General features: G+C 44.9%; 1 protein-coding gene across 3 annotated transcripts in view; it reads left to right on the top strand.

Annotated features, from left to right (window-relative positions):
• EDC4 (enhancer of mRNA decapping 4) overlaps positions 1–21,649 on the top strand; it is a 105,856-nt gene that overhangs the window by 73,028 nt on the left and 11,179 nt on the right. For all 3 annotated transcript variants that reach the window (XM_068261772.1, XM_068261771.1, XM_068261770.1), the window contains 6 exons: positions 1,834–2,014; positions 2,861–3,016; positions 3,656–3,771; positions 8,255–8,420; positions 14,448–14,634; positions 19,113–19,332. In XM_068261772.1, the coding sequence (XP_068117873.1) occupies positions 1,834–2,014; positions 2,861–3,016; positions 3,656–3,771; positions 8,255–8,420; positions 14,448–14,634; positions 19,113–19,332 (1,026 nt within the window). The remainder of the gene's footprint in view (positions 1–1,833; positions 2,015–2,860; positions 3,017–3,655; positions 3,772–8,254; positions 8,421–14,447; positions 14,635–19,112; positions 19,333–21,649) is intronic.

Here is a 21,649-nt window from a genome sequence, read left to right as displayed (position 1 = left end):
GCCCTCTGTTCTGGCGCTATGACTCCGGTCAGTTGCCGCCAGTCAGGGCTTCTGCGCATGCTCGGCTGGGTTGCTCATGCACCCAGTTTCCAGGAGAATACTGCGCCTGTGCAAGTACGCTCCCAGCCGCAGGAGCACAATGAGGGGCACATGGCCGAGCCACGCATGCGTGGAAGAGTGCAGCTGGCTGGATTACCGGGAGGCAAAGTGCAAGAACGGAGGGGCCGACGAGAACAGCGAGGGAGACCATGGTCCTCACGGGACTGGGGGAAGCCCCAGGTAAGTATACATACACGCTATGTGAACATCTCAGGTTTACTTTCATTTTAATCATAAATTATGAGGAATTGAAATGACGACATACTGTACAAATGCAACATCAGACAAAATTATGTTTTTTCCAAAAGATGCAAAGTCAGGGCAATAATTCACATTTTCGACACTATAATCACAAGAGACAATCCATATTGAGTCCAAGCCTGCAAGGGTTAAACAGACTTTGGCCAGACAGACCTTTTGTGGGCTCTCTTGCTTTTTTTTTAGAGGCCACAAAGTACTTTGTGGCATCTGAAGAAGCTGGAGAGCCTGCGAAACGCTGTCACACCAAAGCCTGTTTAACCCTTGCAAGCTTGGACTCTGTGTGTTTGTTTTTTTTAGTTTTGTTGTATTTTAACCACTTTACCCCCGCCCGTACGAATGTCTCCATCCCTTTTTCCATCCTTTAACCCCCAGGGACGGAGAAATCCGTACTTTCCGCGCTCCCGCTCGTAAATACGCCGCCCGCCGCTAGTAAACACGCCGCCGCCCGCTCGCCCAGAGATCAATGAACGGGAAAATCCATTCCCGTTCGTTGATCTAAGCCCCACAATGATCCGCTGCTTTCCGATGGGCAGCGCGATCATTGTGAGAAAAAACAAACACTCACAGCCTCCTACTACTTCCTGTCCGGACGCTCGCAGGTCGCAATACACAAAGTTACTGTTGCCATCTTGTGGCCAAATAGTAAAACTACACCCTAAGCATTTTTTACATAGAAATAAATTAGTGTTACACAAAAAATTAACTCATTACCTCCCACGCCCCCCCTTTTTGTATTTTTTTGTAATTAAAAAAAAAAATTCAAAAATTTACAATTAAAAAAAATACATAAATAGTTACCTTAGGGACTGAACTTTTTAAATATTTATGTCAAGAGGGTATAACACTGTTACTTTATAAACTATGGGCTTGTAATTAGGGATGGACGCAAAACTGAAAAAAATGCACCTTTATTTCCAAATAAAATATTGGCGCCAAACATTGTGATAGACAGAATTTAAACGGTTTTATAACCGGGACAAAAGGGCAAATTTCATGGGTTTTAATTACAGTAGCATGCATTATTTAAAAACTATAATGGCCGAAAACTGAAAAATAATTAATTTTTTTTCCCACATTTTTCCTATTTTCCCATTAAAACACATTTAGAATAAAATAATTCTTGGCATAATGTCCCACCTAAAGAAAGCCTAATTGGTGGCGGAAAAAACAAGATATAGTTCATTTCATTGCGATAAGTAATGATAACGTTATAGACGAATGAATGGAAGGAGCGCTGAAAGGTGAAAATTGCTCTGGTGCTCAGGGGGTAAAACCCCTCAGTGGTGAAGTGGTTAAATGCCAAGATTGTGGATTGGTGCCGTGCCTTTGCTTCTTTTGGAGACTGTATTGTACTGATAACAGCAGTGAGCACCCCACTTAAAGCTAATGTGCTCCCTGCCAGTGTATTTGTTGACAACCTTTTTCCTCTACTGTACGTCAGACAAAATGATGGTTACTTTTGTTTCACTTCAGACAAGTTTGGAACAGCATGGGGAAATAATGGCACTTCTGTACAGTCAACAAAGGGAACTCTCTGAACTCAGGCAGAATCAGCTGGAACTGATGCAGAGACTCACCAATCATCTGGAAGCTGCTCAGAGCTCCATCATGGGGCATGTGGAACGGGTGATCGATACGCAGCAAGAACAAGAGAGTATCCTTTTACTGATGTCTGTGTAGAGTTACTTGTTGTTTTGGTATGTAGAGCACATAACAATAGAATGTGAGGTGAATAAGAAAAATATGGATACGGGGTCATAGCAAGGTTCACAGTTGTCCATGCGAAAAACATGTGTTTGGACAATATGCATGTTCATTGCCATTTTCAGGGTAGCTAATGGAAGGCAATGAGAATTTGCATGCAGTATGTAAATTTATGCTACCAGGTGTAAGTTTTCTTTCACACATACATTTTTTTTTTTTTTAACAGGCGTGTGAATCTTCATTGACTTTCATTGTATCTGTGGCAATAATAATAAGTGTGAACCTTGCCTTAGACTGCTCTATATATGCTGCATGGAGGACACTGTAAATGAGATTGTGTGTATGTAGTAATGTGAGTTGGGGAGTCTTTTTTTTTTATTTATTTTTTTTTTTTTAAGGGAACCCTAGGTGAGAGTGATATAGAGGATGCCATATTTATTTCCTTGTAAACCATGCCAGTTGCAAATTCCTCCAGCTGCGGCCAGTCTGCGCAAGAGGAACTGCGCTCTTTACGTATCTCTGCAGGGGCCACTGGAGAGATACATAAAGAGTGCACTTCCTCTTGCGCAGACTGGCTGTGACCGGCTGAACTAACGGGACCCGATACCGTAGCTGTAGGCAGCGGAGGACAGCGGTGTGGGAGCAATACGTGCGCATGGGGCTGGAGGAAGCCTCAGGTATGTATAAAACGGTAAGCATTATTCATCTCTGGTACACTTTAATTAGCAAGGATGTGATAGTAGTTAAAATACTTCCATGAAGTTTTACAAGCCGCCCTTAACATTTCTTGCCTCAGAGAGAAGGATGGATCGCATCTTAAGTGATGAACAACAGCGAAATGGTCAGCTACAAGACTACCTCTCTCAGCAGCTTTCACACTCGCTGTCTGGGTCACTCAGTAACCGACTGGATAAAACGATAAGGGAAGAAATCAAAAAGACTGTTCCACTGTGTAAGTTACTTAACTCATGTTTTCATCTTGTACTGCAGATCTGTGAAGGTATAGGCGTTATCTCAATACATTGTATTACAGTAGGCCTGAACGATTTTAGGAAAATATTGAATTGCAAGATTTCTAGGTAGAGCTGACCAATCCACAGGGAGAGTTGACCAATCCAACCAGTCAATCCCTTATATACTGAGTACCACATACAGTACAGCACCAGTATCTGTTCATAAATAGCACCAGTATATGACTTTTTATTTTTATTTGGTGTGCGTTGGACGAGGGGTAGTCTTATACAGCGAGTATATCCTATCCGTCAATCGGCTCTCCCTATGCCGAACTGAGCGGCGCCCACACAATATGTACTCCTGCGCCTGATGGCGTGTTTGCGTACGGATGGAAGCCCGCACATGCGCAGAAGTGCCAACCCACTGATGGGTTGGTAAGCGTTTTACGGGCGGCCCGCAGGAAACAGAGGAGGACCAGAGCTGCGGCGAGGGATCCAGAAGACTTCTAGGTGCTGGAAAAAGCCAAAGGTAACTAAAGACAGATAGCATTTTTCACCTCGGGAGTCCTTTAAACCAGTAATAAAACAAATATGCATCTTGTCTGTGTCCTAACATTTTATTTTTTTTTGCATTTAAGGCGTTACTAAGACTTTGGAGCCAGTGACGGGGCAGCTTAGCAACACTATAGCCGCAAAACTGGCTTCAGTGGAGAGCACTCTGAAAGATAGTGTTACCAAGATGGTGAAATCCAAAGTAAGTTCTGTATACGTGCTATAGGCTGTAGCATAATTGTAAAATTTGTAGAAACATTTGTCAACATATTTAACCCCTTGTGCAGTGTTTGTTGTGTGAGGGCTCTTTCCACCATAGCGAATCCGCATGCGGCGCCGACATGCCGACATGCGGATTCGCTTGGTACATTGAAGTGGCCGGGGCTGTTCCCATATGTGCGGCGTGCGGGAGCGATTTGGCGGCGGGCCAAATCTGCACGATGGGACCCACAGAATTCGCCTGCGTCGGGAATCCATGCGAATCGCCGCTAATGTATTTAATAGGAAACACGCATGCGTTTTTTACATGCGTTTTTACCCGCGATTCGCGTGCGATTTCGCACCTTTTTCAATGTTATTTTGCCCTGGCAGAGTCATGGTTAATTTTGCATGGCACCCTGCCATGCGAAATCGCACGCAAAATCGCGGGTAAAAACGCATGCGGAAACGCATCCGCATGCGTTTTTACAAGCGTCGGGATGCCGGCGAAATCGCGTCGCAACAGTGGAAAGGGGCCCTCACACTGGCCACACACGTTTTATCTGTTACTTTTGGATGGCACTTCGGATTCCATAGAGCATTTGCATCTAGGCACAACTGAACTGACAATTGGGATTGCTTTTAATTCAATTGGGTGTCGCAGTGGGTAACACTCTTGCCTTGCAACGATGGGTCTACAGTTTGAATCTGGGCCAGAACACTTTCTGCATGGAGTTTGTATGCTCTCTCTGTGTTTTATTGGGGTTTCCTCTGGGCACTTCCAAAAAAACATACATATAACTTAGAATTCACTCCAAAAAATTGGCCTTAGATTATACGGACATATGTCTCTGGTAGGGATTAGGTTGTGAGCTCCTCAGGGAGAAACTGTTGGCGACAAGACTTTATATACTGTGTAAAGCGCTACAGAAGTGGTCATTGGTATATAAATACAGAGAGTTGAACAGGTCAGCTAGTACATTACATAGAGGGAGAAGATATGTACCCATGTTACACAGCAGTAATAACACATACAGTGTTCTCCCCAGAATTTTTTTCCAGCCGGGTGGCATGAAATAGTAGCCGGGTGGCATGAAAAAGTAGCCGGGTGGGGCGAGTTGAAAATGCAGGGCAACTGTGCTTACAGCATAGGAGGAGGTGAGGAGGTTAGCCGATCCCAGCCGGGTGGTCACCAAATCTAGCCGGGTGGAGCACCCGGCTAAAAGAGCCTGGGGAGAACACTGACATAAAGGGGAGAGAGGTGAATGCGGGAAGCAGGTGGAGGCAGCAGGAGGTTGTGAACACACATTACTGCCGGGTTCTACCTACATTAGTTGATTGACGAAGGACGAGCGCCAAAATCACACATAAAGCAACTTCACAAAATAGTAGAGGATTGGTAAGCAGGATATAAGCAATATTGTCTTCCCTCCCAGTTCCGATTCCAACTGCTGACTGGATATAATGCACCTGTGTGTTTTGTCCTACAAGTTATTAGAGCTCCTACTGTCTTACCCCACAGACTGAGAAAGATTGGTTAATTCTGTTCAGAAAAAAAAAATACTTTACCATTAAAGCTTATGTCAACTGAAAAAAAAAAACAGATACCTATGGAGAGTGAAGGCTCTCCTGTTTCTCTCATGTTCCCCTCATTCCAACATGTCACCTTGTTCCAATCTGCCGCTGTGGGAGGCTTCGGAAATCTTCGGGAGCCTGACTGTTCCGGAAGATGGCCGCTCCGTAGTGCCCATTTTTTTTTTCAGGTTGACATTCACTTTAAAGTGAATCCAAGATAAACTTTTACTCATTGCATAATTGTGTTCCTTTCATATAGTTAATAGGGCATTCCTCAAGCCAAATACTTTTTTGTTTTAATACTCTATTTCCCTATAAACTAAACAAGCCTCTCCCACAGTTTTTTCACAGTGCCTTGGCACTGTAGCAAGGGCTTATGGGAGATCAGTCTGCAGGAGGAGGAGGTTACTAGTCAGAGATTTAAGAGACAGAGGGAGGAGGGAGGAGGAGAGGGGACTGAATTTGCCCCAGGCTGAGGGCTGGAGATGCTATCAGCTTGCCTGTGTCAAATGTGACGAACAAAACATGGCTGCTGTTATTGTATCACAGGAATAAATAATCGTAAACTGTTGGAGCTGTTTGCAGCTGGATTTGCTGTGTAAACTATCTAAACTTTAGATAAGATATATAGACAAGTTACTTGTTATAGTTAGTTTTTCATCTCGGAGCCGCTTTAAAACTGGACCTCGAAACTCTTGTACCTGTTAAGTACAAGAGTAGAATCAAAATCGGAAGAATCAGGAACTTTTTTTCGTCAAGCACGACTGGGTCGTGTCCAGAATTGGGCTTGGCACGTACAGAGTTTAAGTTACAGGATAGGACACACAGACTACATCAAGAAACGGAACACCATATCACATGCAGAGAAAAACATAATTCACAGAAAATACATCAGTTCACAAAACACATAATTCTCAAAAGTTTTGACAGTGACAATTTGACATAAGAACTAAAGCGCTATTATGTACAGTGTGCCTCAGTGCAGCATGATATTGCTAGGCCTAAGGTGGGGGGTAGCATTTCAGGCAGGGGGAGTGGATGGGAGAGAGTTTGTTCAGAAGGTTGACAGCTGAGGGGAAGAAGCTGTTCCTGTGTCTTGAAGTCTTGGTGGCCTAAAGGGAGTCAGCTGAAGAAGCAGTGGCCTGGGTGTGAGGGATCGTTGGTGATCTTCAAAGCTCTGGAGCGCAGCTTGCAGTAGTAGAGGAAATCCAGAGTGGGAAGTGGTTTCCCAATGATCTTCTCCGCTGATCTGATGACCCTCTGTAGTCTGTAATACTAATTTAACATAGCCCCCCACCACTTTTTCCTTAAAGATATTTATCTATACAATTACCTATTTGTCCCTGCAGTTCCTTTTGTGCCGTAAGGTGCTAAGAGGAAGGGAGCTCTCTGTTGGTTATACTTGCCTCCTTGGCTCCTCCCTTATAGTGACGTGTTGGCGTGGTAACAACTGATGCGTCACACAGAAATGGTTCTGAACTGTGCAGCTACCACTGGCCCAAACGTTTTGTCAGTCACTGTGACATCAGGGTGTTTGGGCCTGTGGCAGCTATGCAGTTCGAGTCCATTTCTGAGTGATTCGTTAGCTGCTGCCACAGCAACTCATCAGAAGGAGGGAAGAGGCTAGGAGGAGTAATAGTATAACCAACAGAGAGCTTCTTTCCACTCGACACTTGTGGTATGAAGACACTGCAGGGACAAATAAGTCATTGTATAAATATACTGTATTTTTTGGACTATAAAACTCACTTTTTCTCCCCCCAAAGTGGGGTAAAAAAGTCACCGTCTCTTATAGTCCAAATGCAGGGAGTTCCTGACTTGTGATCGCCTGCCAATACGTTCCTCCAACCCGCTGCAATGTCAGGGACTCTCTGCACTGTGCCCATGCAAAGGAATACACAGGGGGGGACAAACTGAGGACACATGGGGACACAAAGGGGCATAGAGGACGACACAAGGGGGGACAGAGAAGAAAACAGGGTGACACAAGATGTAGAAGAGGGCATGAGGTGCAAAGGGTGCATAATCCACAAGATGTTCCTTCACCATGGATGCACCAGGTTTAGTATATATATTCCCCCCCCCCCCCCCCCCCCCCCCCCGGTTTTTGTCCTTTAAACCTAAATGCATCTTATGGTCAGGAGCGTCTTATAGTCTGAAAAATATAGTACACGTTTGTATATAAAAAAAGTGGTGGGGGAACTATGTCAAACCTTTACTCTTGTACCAACAAATAGATGCAAGAGTTTTTGAAGTTTAGGTTCAAACCACTTTAAACTAAAATTTTAAAGTGTTAGCAGCCTCTGCCTGTAATGATGGGATTTCATGTTCATATTAGGGTTTTTTTAGGACCATTGCAGCCCCTTATACACTCCAATGGGTTCTGGTTCACCATGAGCTTGCCGGTTAGTCTGTACCTCTCGGTGTTTCAAGCCCTACTCCATAGAGACAAATTAATCCATGCCATGCACTGATGAGGATCAACCAATCCGAAACAATCTGTATGCATGTTGGATTATTATGGCTCTGTACAAATTAACAAACTGACACATCATTGCATTCCAGCGGTTCTGGAGGTGTGTTTAGCTTGTAAGGGTAACAATGGTTAATTTGCATATATTCAGCAGTGATGCACTGGGAGATATCTTGGAGCTCACTCCATCCTGAATTATCGCAAATTCTTTCTGTTTTAAGAAAGCAAACTTTTGTTTTTCTTTCCATAAATAAACTGCCAGTACTCACAATTTTTTGACAGATTTACTGTTTTTGCTTCCATGTCATATTTTTTTTATCAAAACTGAGGTGCAATAGTGACTACAGTAATTTAGAATGCTGTGCGGCATGCACACCTCTGCTTTACAGCATTTGTTATTGTTCATTGCTTTTTTTGGATCTTTATCCTCTTTTTGCAGAATGTTACTGATGCCATAGGCCGAGGAGTTGCAGATTCCCTTCAAATATCAATTCAGACCGGCTACAGAGAATCCTTTCAGAGCATCGTTCTTCCCGCATTCGAGAAGGGATGTCAGTCTATGTTTCAGCAGATAAACCACAGCTTCCAGCAAGGCACCAAAGAATGTAAAGTTTCGTTATATCAGCTTTTTGGTGCATGTTTAAAACATTTAATATTCACAATAATATCTATCTCTAGAAATGACCACTTAAAGAGGATCTGTAACGTCAAAACATCCCCTGGGGGTACTCACATCGGGTGGGGGAAGCCTCCGGATCCTAATGAGGCTTCCCACGCCGTCCTCCGTCCCTCAGGGGTCTCGCTTCGCTGCAGCCCTCCGTGAAAGATGACGTCAATATTTACCTTCCCGGCTCCTGCGCAGGCGCTCTGACGGCTGTCGGCTCCGAAGTAGGCGGAAATACCTGATCGCTGTCGGGTCTGCTCTACTGCGCAGGCGCAAGTTTCCGGCGCCTGCGCAGTAGAGCGGACCCGACTGAGATCGGGTATTTCCATGTAGTTCGGAGCCGAAAGCAGCCACAGCGCCCCCGCTGGAGCCAGCAAAGGTAAATATTGAACTGACAGTCGGGTCTGTCGCCAGCTGTTCGGAGGGCTGCAGCGAGACCCGTGTGGGACAGAGGACAGCGTGGGAAGCCTCATTAGGATCCGGAGGCTTCCCCCACCCGAGGTGAGTACCCCCCAGGGGATGTTTTTGATGTTACAGAGTCTCTTTAAATCCTACACGTAGAAAATGCTAAAATGCATGGTAGACAGCTGAAATAAAGCATAAAAGACAACATTTGAGGTCTGGCCCATAAATCCTGATTCTGTCCTACAAGTAAAGCAACCTCCTTTTCAAATAAATTGCAAATCCTTGTAAAATGTACCGTATTTTTTGGACCATAAGACACACTTTCTCCCCCAAAAGTGTGTGTGTGTGTGGGGGGGGGGGGGGGGAGTGCCTGCGTCCTATGGTCCGTATGTTACATTTGCCTGCCATCCGATGCGCAACATTTGTGCTGCCCTCTGTGTCATGTGTCCACCTCGCTCACTCACCCATTGTCCCACAGTTTAATATCTAGCCTTCAGAGAACTAAACTTCCAGGCATGCTTCTACTTCTGCCAGCTGGGCACTGCGTTGTTGTAGAGCCGTGCGCTGCTCCTGCCATCACCAGCCATGCCTAAAGTGCGAGTGGGATGCATTACAAGATCCAGAGTCAGATTGCGTGTTGGACACTGTAGCGCCGCTCTCTCCTGTCATTTTTGCATCGGTCCCGCTGTGAAGCCCATCAGGGGGGGATATGCAGCACTGTTGCTAGTCGTCGTATCACTTCCACAGCCAGCCTTTTGAGCCCCGCGGCCAATCAGATGGGGCGCTGTCAATCATGGCCGCTGCGTGTCCGATGGTCTTGAGGGCGGGATCAAGGCTGCAATATTGGGGCCAATCACTGCACTCGCTGTGAGTTCCACACAATGAGGTTTTTCAGCAGAGTTACCGATCGATCGATTTTCTGATCGTTTTTCTGATCGTTTTTCATTCACTTCTACGAGAAATCAATCAGAAAAAGATTGAAAATCAGATTGGACCTGTCGGAAATTATCTATCGAACCATCTATCTGCCAAAAAATGTAATGGTGTATTCCCAGCATAAAAGGTAGAGTGTTACAGTTGCACAGATACACTGAGAGTTTTTGAGGCCTTTAGGACCAGACAATACACTGCTGTACACGAAGTAGAACAAAAATAGCTATTTCGGCAGTCCTTTTACAGCAGCATACTATGGCCCCTATGCAATTAACCTTTTCTCCTGCGTTTTCATCTAGGAGAGAATTTTTCAACTTCCCTTTAAAATAGCTTTTCAGCACTTTATAATTGAAAAAGCATAAAAAATTATGAGAAAAAGTACTGTCAAAAATATATTTGAATATTTTTTTTTTTTATTTTTTTTTGCCTGCTTGGGGTTTCAAAGGCATTTTACAAGATTGACAAGGTGTGAAAATATCTCACCTAGGAGATAAAGTTAATGAATAAGGGCCTATCTGTCCCTACTGCTGGCTGACCACTAGATAAAGCACTGTAAAGGTAGCCATACACTGGTCGATTTTGCCATCAGATTCGACCAACAGATCCCTCTCTGATCGAATCTGATCAGAGAGGGATCGTATGGCTGCCTTTACTGCAAACAGATTGTGTCCGATTTCAGCCTGAAACCGTTCACAATCATGTGTGGTGCTGCCGCTGCTCCCCCCGCCCACATGCCCGCATACATTACCTGCTCCGGCCGGCGCGACTCCAGTCCCCAGGTCTCCGCTGTCTTCTCCGCTCTGGTCTGGTCTCCGGGTCCGGCATGCTTCACTTCTTCCTGCCCAGCAGGAAGTTTAAACAGTAGAGCGCCCTCTACTGTTTAAACTTCCTGCTGGGCTAGAAGAAGTGAAGCATGCCGGACCCCGAGACAAGACCAGAGCGGAGACGGAGCCGCCGTGACCGGGGTGAGTCGCGCCGGCGGAGCAGGTAATGTATTGCCACTCTATTGCGTCGGGCACTCGAACGCCGCTAGCGACGCGCTCCCTACCCGCGGGCGATTGACGGTAATTTCCCGCACGGAGCGATCGACGGGATCGATCTATTTCGGGATGAAATAGATCGAAATTTAGCGAGTAGCGTGAACGATGTGACAGCAGATTCGATCCCAGTGATCGAATCTGCTGTTGATCGGCGGGGAATCGGCCTAGTGTATGGCCAGCTTAATGCTGGGTACACACAATACTTTTTTACGTTCAATAGATAATTTTCGACATGTCCGATATTACTTTCAAAGTGGAAAGTTGAATGAGAGGCACCCAAGATTATATAACTGTATAGATATCACAAATATAAGTATTTAGAGGTGTCTTACTACAATGAGATGTCTAGACTTTGGTTCAAAAAGACTAATTTGTGTGCACGGTAAGACAGCGCGCTTTGTGAGGCAAAATACTTATATTGGTGATATCTATACAACAGTTACACAATTTTGAGGTTTCCACAAGCTTTCCACAATTTTGTTGGCCTCCCTGGGAGGGACGGGTCCTTGGCCCCAACCTAGTTTTTTTAGAGAGAGCGACCATCCAGAGAGAAACCTCTTCACAACCTGAGTGTGGGACGGGTGTTCCTAACACGTGCAGAAGGTGGTTGTAACCCTGGTTTGTGAGTACCCTGTTTATCTTGAACATCCACCTGAGTGTCGAACATATTATACTATATTGGGCTCCTGCTCTTCCCCAAGGTCATCTGACCCACCCCCATTAAGGAAATGGATACTCACACTTCCTGGTTGCCCAACATGCAACCAGTATAATCACTTGTTGGAAAGCACTAATGACAAGACAATTTACTCTGTACAGTGCTGCGTAATATGTCGGCGCTATATAAATACTTTAATAAATAAATACTATCCCCACTTGGCATTTGGGATGATGGTGTGGTCCTTCTCCAAAATAGAAATGTTCGAATTTTAAAATATTAAACTAAAACGTTTTATGAAATAAAGAAAATATTTTCCTTTTCAATAAATTGTAAAAGCTACAAATACAAAACTGCAGAGCTAGTTAGCACAATATTCTATAGAAGATAGGCTGCAAGGAGAGATGGGATAGTGCTTCTTAGCCCATCAGTAGTAAAACCAGAAAGAAGCAAAAAACTCCTGCGCCTTAACAATTTAATGCTTTAATACTGCTTAAAATACCACTAAAAAATCGATTGCACATAATACAATGCCCATAATACACAAGAAATCTTTCCTAAAACCTGGCAGATGGAAGCCAATCTCAAAGAAACCCAATCAGCAACAAAGAAGTTAACCATAGTAGCTTAACTGTCCACCAGATTCCACAGCGCTGACACCTTGGTTTATGAGGTTTGTAAATCAAACAATGTTTTCCGTACTGCTTGTTGCATAAAAAATATCAATACCATATGGCATAGAGTTCTCCCATATATGCAAATGTGAAGCCAATACTGGAAGTGGGGAAGTGGTTATGGAAATTTGCTGTTTAGAATGTACTCGCGCTCCTTTTCAAAAAGCTTCAGCGCGTACTGTCAGCGATCGTTCAGTGATGGTAGGAGGAGGAGGTAGAGAAGGGCGGGTTTCCCAGCGTCTGTGTCCTGCTCAATTCTGTGTGGCTACGGCCGCTCGCACACAAGTCAGAAGAGTCAGTGTAGTCTTGCAGATGTCGCTAGGTTACCAGAACCCGGTTAACCGGAAGTGCTGCTTCGTGACGTCACAGTGCAGTTTCAACCAATCACGCCACCGCGTTTCGAAAGGATACGCCTTCCTTCGTCAGGACCTCCTACCATCACTGAACGAGCGCTGACAGTACGCGCTGAAACTTTTTGAAAAGGAGCGTGAGAACATTCTAAACAGCAAATTGCCATAACCACTACCAGTATTGGCTTCACATTTGCATATATGGGAGAACTCTACACCATATGGTATTGATATTTTTTATGCAACAAGCAGTACGGAAAACATTAGTAGCAAATATATCGGCGCCAAGGGACAATGGAACCGCTGCTAAGAAGAACAATGTCCAAAAGTTCAGAAGTCAGGCATACATTAAAGGTCAGCGCAGGTTTAGAAAGTCATTGTATGTAGGGAATGGTAAATTCTTCACCACAATATATCAAATGCTCAGAGGTAGGTATCCGCCAAACATCAAAACAAGAAAAGGCTTACCAGCTCCCAACAACCCACATTATAAGGTTGTGAAATGGCTCAGGTCACAGATAACGTCCAGGGAACATCAGACGTCGTGAAGATCCAGTGGACATCCGTATGGAGGTAAAGTTCCTGAAACTTTACCTCCATACGGATGTCCACTGGATCTTCACGACATCTGATGTTCCCTGGACGTTATCTGTGACCTGAGCCATTTCACAACCTTATAATGTGGGTTGTTGGAGCTGGTAAGCCTTTTCTTGTTTTGAAGTTTGGCGGATACCTACCTCTGAGCATTTGATATATTGTGGTGAAGAATTTACCATTCCCTACATACAATGACTTTCTAAACCTGCGCTGACCTTTGATGTAGTACGGAAAACATTGTTTGATTTACAAACCTCATAAACCAAGGTGTCAGCGCTGTGGAATCTGGTGGACAGTTAAGCTACTAAGGTTAACCTCTTCGTTGCTGATTGGGTTTCTTTGAGATTGGCTTCCATCTGCCAGGTTTTAGGATCGATTTCTTGTGTATTATGGGCATTGTATTATGTGCAATAGATTTTTTAGTGGTATTTTAATCTATTTTATGCAGTATTAAAGCATTAAATTGTGAAGACGCAGGAGTTTTTTTCTTCTTTCAAATTGTAAAAGCTATTGAATGGTTGTCATCATTGAAGGCAAGCCAAAACCTTTTTTATTTTTTGCAAAGCGAACCCTGAGCCGAAGCTTGGCTTCAAAAACAGATAATTACTATTTTACCATGAAGAGAGGGAAGCCTCAGGATCCTATTGAGGCTTCCCTCTGTTGTCTGTCTGACGCCCCCCTCCACAAAGTGGCCGCGTGGCTCCTCTTCCGCGTTCATGACTGCACATTAGAATCTCGAGCCCAAGGCTCCGTGCTACTGCGCATGTGCGGAAGGGCATCTAGCGACGGGGGACAACAGACCACCGAGGGAAGTCTCAATAGGACTCTGAGGCTTCCCTCTCTTTAGGTAAGTATTTGATTTTGTGTATCCGAGCTTTGGGGACACTTTAAGCAGTTTTTTTATTAATTTATCATAGGTTCCTCCAGATACTAGACTTTTAACTAGAGCACATGTGTCGAACTCCAGGCCTGGACGGCCAGATCCATGCCAGTGTTTAAGATGGACTAAGAAAGAGAGGAATGTGTTCTACCTGATGGACCACACCTTTCCTGATTCAGGCCCATCAATTAATTTGAGCTGTGCCAAAAATGTGTGAGGACCTCGGCCCTCGTAGGACCGGTTTGACATCCCTGAACTAGAGTATAGCTTTTTGACCTGGTCATATGGTCAGTCCTTGTCATATTGGAATTAATTTGTGTCTATTACTGAGTTTTACATTTGCTCCTAGTTTTATATATAGTTTTGGTTGTTTATGAAAAGAATATAATATTTAGAATATTGCTTTTCTTTTTAACCTGTTTGGTATTCAGATATGCAACAGCTGGAGAGTCATCTTAAAAACAAAAAAGCAAATGAGCGGGAAACGTGGGAGCCACTTTTAACACAACTACAACAACTTATGGATACGCTTCAGACAACAACAGACCAACTGTCCTCTAACCTATCCAGCAGTGTACGATCCGAAGTCCAGCACCAGCTACACCTAGCTGTTGGGAAGTACGTTATACTTTTCACATTTGTGTGATCTTTTATTCATTTCTTTCTTTCAGATTTCATGATGCTGGTTTTTTGTTTTTGTTTTGTTTTTTTACTAAATAGTCTCTTCTCTCTGGGCACATTGTGATGTGCTTTCTTTTGGCTGTCAACTTGTTTCAGAGGAAAGATTTTAACGCTGTGCACTGCGATAACTTTCTTCATCCTCTGTCCCAACTTATTAGAATACCACATGGCTCAGTCTTTCATCCTCTTTTTTTCCCCTACCCATTTACATGGTCTTAGTCCGCTTATAAGCTTCTTTGGCTTCCTGTGTGTCAATTAAGTGTATGGCAACCATGTCCGTGTCTTCCCTAGGGATGTCCCATGATTGTATGAATGCTGTCTCCTTTTTCTTTTTCTCTTGCTTCATTAAATGCAATTCAGCTCTGTTTCAAAGCTCGCCTTAACATGTTAACGCAAATCTGTAGTAGAAAGAAAGTAGAGAAAAGGCTCTGGAAAGGCTTTCTTATGGACAGGAAAGGCTCTGGATCCTAAAGAGCCTTCCCGTTCCTCTCTCGGTGTCCTGATCCTAGCGCTGTCGCCCTTTTCTGGGAGCCCTCGCAAGGCATCGGGAGCACTCGGCTCTGTACTGCGCATGTGCAAACATGCACTCGCAGTACCGTCATCCGTCTTTAGAAGTGCTTGGGGACACAAGTTCTCCTGAAGCCTTCCAAGGGCTCATGGAGGTATATTCGACCAGTTGGTTGAAAAGCTCAGACTGGGGTGACAGCCCTGGAACCAGGACATTGAGGAAGGAAGTGGATATATCTTTAGGATCCAGAGCCTTCCATCTCCATAGGTAAGTAGCTGACTTTTTTTTTTATTTACTTCAGTTTTAAGTTGGCTACCTCATGCTTTTTCCAACATTTTGAAAATCTGATCCTCCCTGCCAAAGCAGCTAATTTGGTAGCGCATGCTCTAATAATTTGCTGACTAGACTATTGCAATGCTTTCCACTGTGATCTACCACAACTGGATCACCCTAATCCATACTGAATTTTGCTACTCAGCTCATTCTAGCTTAAAGATGAACTCCAGTGAAAATAATATATTTTTACAATAATTATGTATAAATGATTGCCAGTGTTTTCCCATTGTAAAATCTTTCCTCTCCCTGATTTACATTCTGACATTTACCACATGGGGACTTTTTTTATTTCTGGCAGGTGATGTCCATGGAAGGAGATGCTGCTTGCTTTTTTGGCAGTTGGACACAGCTGTAAGCAGCTGTTATTTCCCACAATGCAATGAGGTTCACAGATAGGAAACTGTCAGGACCCTGGTCATGACATCCCACTGTGGTAGGGGTTTCACCACAATATCAGCCATACAGAGCCCCCGATGTTCCGTTTGTGAAAAGGAAATGATTTCTCATGGGAAAGGGGGTATCCGCTACTGACTGGGATGAAGTTCAATTCTTGGTCACGGTTTCTCTTTAAGCTCCTCCCCCTGTCTACAGCACCCTCAATTAGGTGCCACTTAGACAATATAGGGAGAACATGATCTGGGTGCTTTGATATGTCAATGAATCAAATGCCATCACACCATCAGAAATAATATCAAAAACAAGCTTTATTCAACTAACAGGTGCATAACCAAAACATAAGACCATTTAAAACCAGTTGTAGAGGGCTCCACAGCAAACAAAACTGCCCACTCCCCATGCTCTCCCTCACGCAGGTACTGGTACCACTTGTATATCAAGCATCTTGGGAGTGTTGGAGACATGAGGACAGCTGGTCCGGAGTCGCATGATATCAAGCAACTCCCACTATAGGCCGGTTCAAGGCAAGTCGATGGGTGTAACCTTAGTATACCTGTTTATACCTAGGCACGTGGGAGCCTAAAGATGTGTACCTGGGGGCTTTCAGGGACAGCATTTGGGTCTGGGTGAGGTACATAGATGATGTGCTGGTGGTGTAGAGGGAAAGTGAGGGGGCTCTGGACCAGTTTGTGGCATCATTTGTTATCAACGAAATATTCATTTGATATTTCTGTTGAGCTGGTCCAAGATCTCATTCTTGGACTTGTGGATTTGCATGGAAGAGTGGGGGGTCTACAGACCAGTGCCTATATTATTGGAAGAACTATTTTGGAAGAACTGTACTAAAAAGTACATTTACTTTAAAGAGGGGCTGCAATGACCTATAGTAAAATGTAGTAGATTATTCAGGATACTAGGGCTGCACGATTTTAGGTAAAAATTGAAATTGCGATTTTTCTCTCAAATTGCGATTTCGATTTTTTCACAAATCGAGCTTTGGCACTAAATTCACTATGCCCCCAGTATAGTTTAGCCAGATACTGCGGGCGGACGATTGCTTTAAGAGAAACTCCGACTCTTGAACTTTATCCCAATCAGTAGCTGATACCCCATCACAAATGGATCATCAGGGGGCTCTATATGGCTGATATTGTGGTGAAACCCCTCCCACAAGAACAAGAAAAGAACGTACTCTTGGCAGTTTCCTGTCTGTGAACCTTGCTGCATTGTGGGAAATAGCTATTGCCAACTGTCAAAAACCATGCAGCAGCTACTGTCAGCAGTGTTCACTGGTGTTCCTTTTTAAGAGCCGGGCAGCGGGGGCGGTTCATGTGAGGGCAGCGGGGGGGGGGGGGGGGGGGGGGGGGGCGGTTCACGTGAAGACGATATAGTTATCGTCACTATCTGCAGTTTTCATAGTGCCCGCCCGCTGCCCGCACGCTTGTCTGGCTGCACCGCTGTGCGCCGATTGGCCAGAGCCGGCAGAAGCAGTGAATATGCATTATGGTTAATGAGCGGGGAGGGCGGGTCCACTCGAGAGCGGCACACACAGCTTTACCAATCGCTAGATAGCGATGGAATGACGGCAGCGGTAGGCGGAGCTGTACAGAGCGTACAGCTCCGCCTACCGCTGCCATCATTCCATCGCTATCCAGCGATTGGTAAAGCTGTGTGCCGCTCGCTCGAGTGGACCCGCCCCCCGCTCATTAACCACAATACATATTCACTGCTTCTGGCGGCTCTGGCCAATCGGCGCACAGCGGAAGGCGGGCCAGACAAGCGTGCAGGCAGCGGGCGGGCACTCAGTAAAAACCGAGGATACTGACGATCACCAGATCGTCTTGGCACGAACCGCGGTTTCGGTTTTGAACCGAAAAACCGTGCAGCCCTACAGGATACCCAATTTTTCATCACTTATCTTGGTTTCAGCATCAGAAACACTTTAGCAGGGAACACACTTGACTGTTTTCGTGCGCGTTTTCTGCACAGAAAAACTGAGAACTCATGTTAAACAATGGGCTTGTCCACACTTCGTTTTTTTTCTCTGCGTGCGACAAACACATTAACATTCTCAATGATGAATCTGCACATTTTGTCAGTTTTCTGTATCAATTACATCAGCTGCTGTGAAAAAACGCATGCGTTTTCCTGCATAGAAACACACTTGGTGTGCAGAAAGCATACGCAGAAAAACACATGCAGAAAACTGAAAGACAAGTGTGTTTCCCGCCTTACTGTATTTATATATTGCTGTATATTGGTATGTAAAGCCACCATTCCAGTGATTCTTAGCGTAGGCTGCACTCTGCCCCAAAGCTCTATGGGAGACCAGGGGCCATATGCAATTCATTTTTTCTCCTAGGAGATCATTTTTCATCAATTTAAATTGACTTTTTAGCACTTTGCAATGGAAAAAGTATCAAAAAGTATGTGAAATATACAGTCAAAATTATATGGAGTATTTGTTTGCTTGCTGGGGATGTAAAAGGTATTTTATTTACAAGTTTTGAACATATCACCTTGGAGAAAACTCAGGTGAAAAAGTGAATTGCATATGGTCGCAGGTGTTGTTTCTGCTCACTGCGGAACACATAACAAACATTCCGCAATTGTGCTCCCCCCTTGCCAGCAGTGATAAATTTAAAGTGTACCAGAGCTGTTCTAAATAAAACGTTTTATACATACCTGGGGCTTCCTCCAGCCCCATACGCACAAATCGCTCCCACACCACCGTCCTCAGTCTTGTCGCAGCTCCGATACCGGGTCCCCGCACTTTTGTCAGTCGGAGCCAGTGGAGTGCAGCCGCTGGAGAGATACGTAGAGGGAACACTTCTGCTTAGACTGGCCCGACTGACGGAAGTGAGGGGACCTGGTACTGGCGCTGCAGAAAACTGAGGACAGCGGCATGGGAGCGATCCGTGCGTATGGGGCTGGTGGAAGCCCCAGGTATGTATAAAATGTTTTATTTAGAACAGCTCTGGTTTCCTTTAAGAATTTAAATCAGGGTGAGGAAAGATTTTACAAACTGCAAACATTGACTAATTTGTAAATTAATATTGTAAAACATAAACAATTTTAATCATGAAGTTACATTTAGTAAAGTTCCGCTTAAAGCACACTTGCCTACTCTAATTGTTCAATATTCTTTTTAATGTTGTACTGAATTTCTTTGCAGTATGCAGGACTCTATACTGTCCCATGTCCAGAGGATAATAAAGGAAGAAGTGAACTTTGCGCTGAAGGAACAGCGAGCCACAGTCACTTCCAGCATCATGCAAGCCATGAGATCTGCTGCTGGCACTCCAATACAGACTTCTGGTTTTGACTTTCATTCCCAACAAACACACATACTGCAGCTGCTGCAGCAAGGGAACCTAAACCAGGCGTTCCAGCAGGTATGTATGCTGCATAACCCAGTCTGTTTTATTTTTATCACTGGGATGAGAAAACTCAATGTTGCATCATTATGTTTCTTAACCAGTTCCCCTCCTGCGGGATGAGTATCTACGTCCCTGAAAATCTTACCTGAGCTCCCAGGGGTGTAGATACTCGTCCCTCTGTTTGTGCGGCCGCTGGGCGCGAATACGCGCACGCATGCACGCAGCCTTCTGTGGCTGGGCACAGATTGGAGTTTATTTATTTATTGTATTTATGAAGCACCAACATAGTACGCAGCACTGGACATTAGTTATGGTTACAGGCAATATTTAGGGGTTACATACAGCAACAGACAATACAGGAATACATGCAAACTAGATCACACGGCACAGTATGAGTACAAGGTAATGCTTAGTTACTGGAAGGGTGCATGAAGATTAGACAAGTTGAGTCCACTCAGATCCATGTTGATGGAGGTGTATGTTGATGGAGGTGTATGTTGATGGAGGTGCATGATCAGGTAGGAGACACAAGGAGGAGGACCCTGCTGAAGCCTTACAATCTAGAGGGAGAGGTAGGGGGCCGGAGCTCAGCGTTCAGCTGCGGGTTTAGAGCACCAGTGAGGAAGGCCAGGGTAAAAATGTGTGTTTTGAGGGCCTTCTTAAAGACGGTGTGACCTTAAAGTGGATCTGGGATAAACTTTTTTTATTCATTGCATAGTTGTGTTCCTTTCATATAGTTTATAGGGCATACCTCAAGCCAAATACTTATTATTATTTTGTTTTAATACTCGTATTCACGATAAACTAAACAAGCCCATCGCAAACCGCTTTTCCTGTGCCTCAGCACTCTGAGAGTCATATAGCAAGGGCTTATGGGAGCTCAGTCTGGGCAGGAGGAGGTGGTGTTACTAGCTAGAGATTTCAGAGGCAGAGGGGAGGAGGAGAGTGACGTTTTCACAGGCTGAGGCCTGGAGATGCAGGCAAGCTTGCCTGTGTAATGTGACAAGCAGAACATGGCTGCTGTCATTGTATCACAGGAAGAAATAATCATATACTGTTGAAGCTGTTTGCAGCTAGATTTGCTGTGCAAACTATCTAAACTTTAGATAAGATATCTAGACAAGTTACATGTTATAGTTTTTCATCTCGGATCTGCTTTAATGGGGGAGGTAGGGAGTTCCATAGTGTTGGAGCAGCTCTTGAGAAGTCCTGAAGGCGTGCATGGGACTGTGTGGTGCAGGGGGGTGGTCAGACAAAGTTCCTTGGAGGAGCAGAGTGAGTGATTAGGTGTGTACCTCTGAGTAAGATCGGATATGTAGGTCGGGCAGGTTTTGTGGACAGATTTGTAGGCCAAACACAGCATCTTGAATTTGATTCTGGAATGGATAGGAAGCCAGTGGAGGGATTCACAGAGGGGAGCCGCCATGGTGGAGAGATGGGAGGTGTGTATGATTCTCTAGCTGCCACATTCATGATGGACTGCAGCAGGGCAATTCGGGTCATAGGGAGACCAGACAGAAGGGTATTGGAGTAATCGAGGCGGGAATTATGAGGGTATGGATGAGGAGTTTGGTGGTTACAGAGGTCAGGAAAGGGCAGATTTTTCAGATGTTGTGGAGGGGGAAGTTGCAGGACTTCGTGAGGTTTTGGATGTGGGAGGTGAAGGAGAGTGCAGAGTCCAGGGTCCGTATGTTCCTAAACCCAATCTAAGTGTTTAAAGGAAACCCGAGGTGGGTTCTAAGAATGTTATCAGCACACAGATGCTGGGTCTGCCTATACTGCCCAGCCTCTGTTGCGATACCGATCCTCCCTAAGCCTCCCCTGCATTCTGCTATGCCCGGCGGGGAGGGAAGGGGCGCAGGCGTGGACCGGTGCTATGGGGGAGGGAGCAGCCGAGACTGACACTTACAGAGATAAACAGCCAGCTGCGACACGCTGTGTGTCGACAGCTCGGCGTTTGATTCATGGGGGCATAGCAGAGCTGTGTGCTTATAACATTCTTAGAACCCACCTCGGGTTCTCTGTAAATTTAAATTACTGTTGCAACTAGCAACAGAAATCATTACCTTGAAAAAAATGACATTCCCTGTGTCACGGAGGGTTGTGGGGCCGCAGACGTGTCCTGGAACCGCCCGTGAAGAAAAAGCGATTGCGCTCGATTCTCTGCATCGATTGCGATTCAGATCAATAGAATCTGGATTGGTTGTGTAGGGGCTACCTGTAGCAACCTGGAGTTTCCCTTTCTCCCAGCTCTCACGGAACAGCCGGGAGGAACGTCCAGATTCGCCGTCGGTTTCTCCGATTTCTTGGTCAGATCTGCTGGTCATTGCAG

This window comes from Hyperolius riggenbachi, chromosome 11 (genome assembly GCF_040937935.1).
Source record: "Hyperolius riggenbachi isolate aHypRig1 chromosome 11, aHypRig1.pri, whole genome shotgun sequence".
NCBI classification, from domain to species: domain Eukaryota; kingdom Metazoa; phylum Chordata; class Amphibia; order Anura; family Hyperoliidae; genus Hyperolius; species Hyperolius riggenbachi.
Note: the sequence above shows the minus strand (reverse complement) of the source record. Positions and strands in the feature narration are given on the sequence as shown.